The following is a 6160-nucleotide window of genomic DNA, read 5'->3' as shown; positions in this document are numbered from 1 at the left end:
AACAGCTCCCTGTACCCTCCTCTACCAGACTCCCCTACACAGGTGCTCCTGCCCAACAAAGTCAAATACAAGTACCCCCAGCCAGGTACGGTAATCCACCTCTATACTGGTTTATAGGATTCATAGTATATTTATAGTATATTATATAAAAATAGCTGGTTTTACAGAAATCCCGGTTGGAAGATTCCCGGAATCAGGAGGGAATAGGCAGGATATCTGGGTCCTCCAACCTGGATTTCTGGAAAACCGGGGAATTTTGGGAACGTTGCCAAGATTTAGCAACCCTATCTGGGAGTCTCACTAGGAATGGATTGGGACATTTTGGGAAAAAGGACAATTGAATGCTTTTCTCTTTTCCCCTCTCCCTCCCCTTCCCTCTCTGTAGGAGTGTACACCGTCCTGGTGTCTGTGTCTAACCATTATGAGAACAGAACCCAGCGCATTGACATGCACGTCTACAGCATCCTTACCCACGTCGAAATAGAAACAGAGCCTCGCCTCCTCCAGGCTGGTCAACCAGCAGCCTTTGAGGCTCACGCCTGGCCCTCAGCCTATGGCATCGTCTATACGTGGGATTTTGGCGATGGCTCCGCCTCCAGGGAGGGGCCTCAACGTCGGGTCAACCACACCTACGGGGTCGGCCACAGTGGCGTCCATAACGTGTGTGTGTCCGTCAATAATACAATCAGCTGGACGGAGGCCTGCGCTGAGATGTTGGTATTCGAGGATATCAAAGGGTTAACGGCGACCTCCTCCGCCCCGACCGAGCTCAACACCCCTACGATGGTCTCCGCACACCTGGAGGCAGGTAACAATGTCACCTGGAGCTTCGACATGGGCGACGGGACCATGGTGACGACGGCGGGTTCTGAGGTTCCGCACACCTACGTGAAAGACGGGAACTACACGGTGAACGTGACGGCATGGAACGCGGTGAGCGCCCGCTGGACCCTGGTGCCTGTCCAGGTGTTCGTGCTGCAGGTGGTGAGGCTGGAGCCTGCGGGCTGCATCCGGGAGCTGACCCAGGTCGACTTCCAGGCCTTGGTTTCGGGGAATGCCTCGTCTCACCTGTATGAGTGGAGCTTCGGGGACGGGACCCCTAACCAGACCCACCTGGGCAGCCCCAGGATCTGCCACACCTACAGGGGCAGCGGGGACTACCACCTCTCCCTGCTGCTGTCCAGCGGCGTCAACAAGGCCAACTTCTTTGCGTGGGTGTGCGTCCAGCCAGCGGTGTCCAACGTGACCCTGACCCCAGACAAGAGCAACTTCATGCTGGGGGAGGAGAGCTGGTTCAGGGCCAGCACCTGGCCAGACTTCAACTACACCTACCTATGGGATTTTGGGGTGAATGACAACTCTACACCTGTCCAGGGCCATCAGGACATAATGTTCACCTATAAAAGCCCTGGTCAGTACCTGGTGACGGTCACTGTGTCCAACAACATATCCTGCAGTAACGACAGCGTCCTGATCCAAGTCCAGCGGCCGGTAGGACCGGTTCTGATCCAACATAACGGGACTAGATCCAATAACCTGACTCTGAGGGAGGTGTACCTCTTCACCCCCTCTTCGCTGACACCCGCCAGCCTCTACACCTGGGACTTCGGCGATGGCACGCCCCTCACACCCGGCCTGAACGTGACACACGTCTACAACGTCTCTGGAGACTTCAACGTCACGCTGACGGCGGCGAACGTGGTGAGCAGCAACCACACCCGGGTTGCCGTGGCGGTCCTGGCGCCCATCCGCGGCCTGGTGGTCAATGCTGATCGGGTCAACGTCCCGATAAACGCCACAGTCAACTTCAAGGCTCACCTCGAGGAAGGCGACGGCGTGCGGTTTTCGTGGAACCTGTGCGACGGCTGCACACCCAGGCTCCAAGAATGGAAGACTCATTACACTTTCAGGTCGGTGGGGACGTACAACGTCATCGTGACGGCAGAGAGCGACGTGGGCTCAGCCCATGCCAGCGTATACATCTACGTGCTGCGGGAGCTGGAGGGGCTGCAGATCCAGCCTGAGGAGGAGATGGGGGGCGAGGGGGGGTGCTGCTACGCTACGAACCGTGTGCTCCACCTCCAGGCCGCGCTGAGGGAAGGAACCAACATGTCCTTTAGCTGGAACCTCCTCAGGGAGTTGGAGCCGGTCATCGCTGCGCTCAACCACAGCGGGAAGACCATCCAGGTCAACTTCTCCACCCCTGGTCCCTGTGACGTCTCCCTGCGGGCCACCAACCTCATCGGAACGCTAGCAGTGAATAGAACCATCCAGTTCCTCGATCCGGTGGGAGAGCTGTACCTGGAGACCAGCGTCAATCCCGTGGCGGTCAATTCCTCCACTAACCTGACGGTGTTGGCCAGTAAAGGCTCGGCCCTGCAGTACCGATGGTCGGCTGATGGGGGCGCTCTAGGCTTGAATGAACCCTCAGTGGTTCATTGGTTCACTAGTCCAGGGATGAAGGTCGTTACCGTGGAAGTGTCCAATGAGGTCAGTTCCGAGACAGTGTCGGAGGCCATTGACGTCCAGGAAGTTGTAACGGGAGTGACGTTCTCTACGACTAACGTCACGGAGCAGAACTTTGTGGCCACCGGCGTCAACGTGTCCCTCCACGGAGAATTAAGGACCGGCACCAACGTAACTTGGACCTGGCTGTTGCCGGGCAGAACAGAAATGGGACGGAGGGTGTCCCACGTTTTCCGGGAACCAGGGCCGTTCACCGTTATGCTAAACGCTACCAACGACGTTAGCGGTGAGGCAGTTTCCAGAGAGTTGACGGTACAGGACAAGATCCAGGGGTTGGAGCTGAGGGCCAGTAAGAGGATCGCAGCAGTCGGGGAGAGGGTGGAGTTTACCATCGCCAAGGCATCAGGGACGAGCGTTAGCTTCATCCTCAGCATCAGTGGAGACTCGACCGTGTTCGGCCTCAACCAGACCTACGTTCACCAGTTCAGCCGGGTCGACACCTACATGGTCAACCTGACCGCACACAACCAGGTGAGATACAGGAGTTCCAGGATAGAATGCTATGGATCGTGTTTAGATTACCTTTTTGTATTATATAAATGACTATTTATTTTTATTAAGCGTTTTATGTCGTTGGTGTTTTTTCTCGTTTGTGTTCGTTTACATTTCAATACAAGTTTTGTCTTGTTTTACCGTAATCTCCTAATTTCCCCAGGTGAGTTCTGAGCGGCGCCACCTGCAGGTGGAGGTGATGGAGCCCGTGAGCATACTGAGTATCCTGGACTGCTGTGATGCCGCCATGCCTGTGGGTGTCAAGAAGACCTTCGTAGCCGACATCCTGACAGGGAACCCTGTGACCTTCCTGTGGACCTTTGACCTTCACCACCTTCCCCTTCACCACATCGGGAAGGAGGTCAACTACACCCCCGACCAGGCCGGGTCACTCACCATCTACCTGAGGTGAGGTACCAACTGAGTATGGGGCGAGCAACACAAAGGTTGTGGGTTCGATTCCCGCTAGGATAACAATACTCTCTGTTAAGGTACCAACTGAGCCTTCCTTGCAATGCGAAGGATGTGAAATAACTAGGGCTGTCAAATGATTAAAATTTTTAATCAAATTAATCAGAATTTTCAGTGGATTAATCATGATTAATCACTATTTGCAATTACACCTGAATCCTAACAATTTTTTTTCTGAAATGCATACGATGTCCCACTCACGTGCAACAGACAGGAACTGTTCTTTACAAGCCTCCGCAAAATGACGCTCCTCAGTTTTTAATATAGTCAGCGCAAAAGACTTCAGTTCCCACGTGTCACTGATTAAATGTGCAGTTACTCCGAGGTAATTGTTGTTACTCACTGATGTCCAATGGTCTCCTGTCAGGGCGATATGATTTACTTGAGCCAAGACCTCTTTCCTTTTTTCTTTTTCGTTTTCATAGAGCTCGTGGATTTTCTTCATAACTGTGGCTCTTGACGGTGGCTTATAGAATGAGTCTTGAGACGCCACTTGCAAAACATCAAGGAAACCTGAGTCTTCTACAATGCTAATGGGTCTACAATCCTTTGCAATCCATTTTGCTATTGTGTTGGTCAAATTATCTGAGGTTGATTTTGTTAATTGCCTGCAAACATTCAGCGTGGTCTGGCGCAAACCACTTGCTGAATCTGACGGCCCAGCAAACGCATGTTTGGCGTTGACATGGTACTTCAAGCTTGAACAGCTCCGGTGAAATTGAAACTCCTTCTTACAAATCTTGCAAATAACCTTGTACTTGTTAACTGTACCATCATCATTCTTTTTATATTTGTATCCGTCAATAGGCTCACCTTGCTCCATCTCGCCTCTAGCTCCCAACCACTTTCCTGACCTGAATAATTTGTCACACTGCGCATGCGTGAAATGCGTTAAAAAAATTGACGTAATTAACAGCAAACAACTAATTAACGTCGTTAACGCGCTATTTTTGACAGCCCTAGAAATAACATTTCCTAAAATTCCCAGGTTTTCCAGAAATCAGGATTTCCTGTTTTATACCCTTTTTGATTTCGGGAATCTTCTAACCGGGATTTTTGGAAATGCTGGAAATGTTGGGAAAGTTACTGTAATTTTGCAACCCTACTAGCAACGCCAAGGCTGTGGGTTCCATTCCCGCCGGGGCCACCATTATGAAAATCTTCACTCTCTGTTACATGTTGCTTTGTATTTTCTATATGCTAAATGATATATTTCTTAATGCATCCAGGGCGTTCAACTTGCTCCACGGCCAGAACATCACCAAGCACATCCAGGTGCAGAACGTTCTAACAGAGGCCCGGGTGGAGGCCCAGCCCAGAGACACCTTCATCAACAAGACCGTGATGCTGACGGCGGGCGTCACGCCGCAATCCACACCCGTTACCTACCTCTGGAACTTTAGGGACGGCTCTGCGCCCCAGCTCTCTACCGCCTCCTCTGTTGGACATGTGTACGCGCTCCCAGGTCAATACCTGGTCCAGGTACTCTAGCTTTATGCGATTCATTTATGTATTATCAATATGTTTCTTGATTTTGTAGGAATGACAGCAAACCCAATTTCTCTGTTCTAGGGACTTTCTATAAGTACAACTATAATAAACATGATTTCTGCTGTAATACAATTTCATTACACAAAGCTACACTTAGGATTTTATAACAGCATTTTATACACTAAGGTGATTGTCATTCTTCCTCCCACCACTAGGTAATTTGCAGCAACCTAAATACGTTTCTACTTTTTACTATGATAAACATTATTTCTGAAGTCAATTTTACAGAAAGTAACAGTTTTGATTCTCCTTCCCACCACTACTGTAAACCAACCCCTAAACCAATTTTATAACAAACACATCTTGTAACACAGATTGACTGTAATTCTCCTCCCCGCCACTAGGTGAACTGTAGTAACTTGGTGAGCTGGGTGGTAGCCTGGGTGGAGGTGACCATCAGGGTGTTGGAGTGTGAGGAGCCAGAGGTACAGATAGTCCAGGCTCCCAGGCTAGCCATCTGGCGCTACCAGCCCACCCTGGTGGAGGCCAGCGTGGACCTGAAGGGTTGCGTCCGCTACGGGGCCCAGTACCTCTGGGAGATCTTCTCCACACCGCACTGCTGCAACGACCACGACTCGGTACCACTTTTCTTTAAATGAACACTACATGTATTGTTCCGTATTGTGTTAATTATCCACTGTTAATAATACAATCTCAAACAGTTTACCCTTTGCTAAGCCCCGCCCCCCTTGGGTACTGTTGCAACCTTTGAAAACGTTCTGGGGCAGGGCTTGGGGCAGTGAAGGGTCAATTGTGCATGTCAGCAGTTAAGTTTTCAATTTAGAGCACTTTCAGTTCAGAGCAAAAACTGTCATGATGATGCGTTGTGATTCTATCCTATTCTGTTCACCCTCCGGCTTCCAGGTGGCAGCACCTCTGGCCTCTAAGATTCCTCTCCCAGGGGAAGTAGACGTGCGACGGCTGCAGCTCTCGGTGCCCAAGATGGCTCTGCGGTCGGGGAACTACTCCCTGGTGTTCTCCCTGTCCTACCAGGGGGTTCCCCTGAGGAAGGCTGCCTGTCTACAGCTAACTGTCATGGTCGCCCGCCTTGTACCTATCATAGAGGGAGGGACCTACAGGTAAGAGGGGCAGATGCCATTGAAGGAGTAGTTCAGGTTTT

The 6160-nt window shown here is 51.2% G+C and overlaps 1 protein-coding gene across 1 annotated transcript in view; it reads left to right on the top strand.

The window, feature by feature from the left end:
• Positions 1-6160, top strand: part of pkd1a (polycystic kidney disease 1a) — a 90687-nt gene that overhangs the window by 43412 nt on the left and 41115 nt on the right. The window contains exons 19-24 of the mRNA XM_045223402.1: positions 1-85; positions 386-2997; positions 3182-3426; positions 4719-4971; positions 5385-5618; positions 5905-6119. The exon at positions 1-85 is cut by the window's left edge and continues 52 nt beyond it. Of these exons, the coding sequence (XP_045079337.1) occupies positions 1-85; positions 386-2997; positions 3182-3426; positions 4719-4971; positions 5385-5618; positions 5905-6119 (3644 nt within the window). The remainder of the gene's footprint in view (positions 86-385; positions 2998-3181; positions 3427-4718; positions 4972-5384; positions 5619-5904; positions 6120-6160) is intronic.

Source organism: Coregonus clupeaformis, chromosome 11, assembly GCF_020615455.1.
Source record: "Coregonus clupeaformis isolate EN_2021a chromosome 11, ASM2061545v1, whole genome shotgun sequence".
Lineage (NCBI taxonomy): Eukaryota > Metazoa > Chordata > Actinopteri > Salmoniformes > Salmonidae > Coregonus > Coregonus clupeaformis.
The sequence above is the reverse complement of the archived record's forward strand: the minus strand, read 5'-3'. Positions and strand labels throughout refer to the sequence as shown.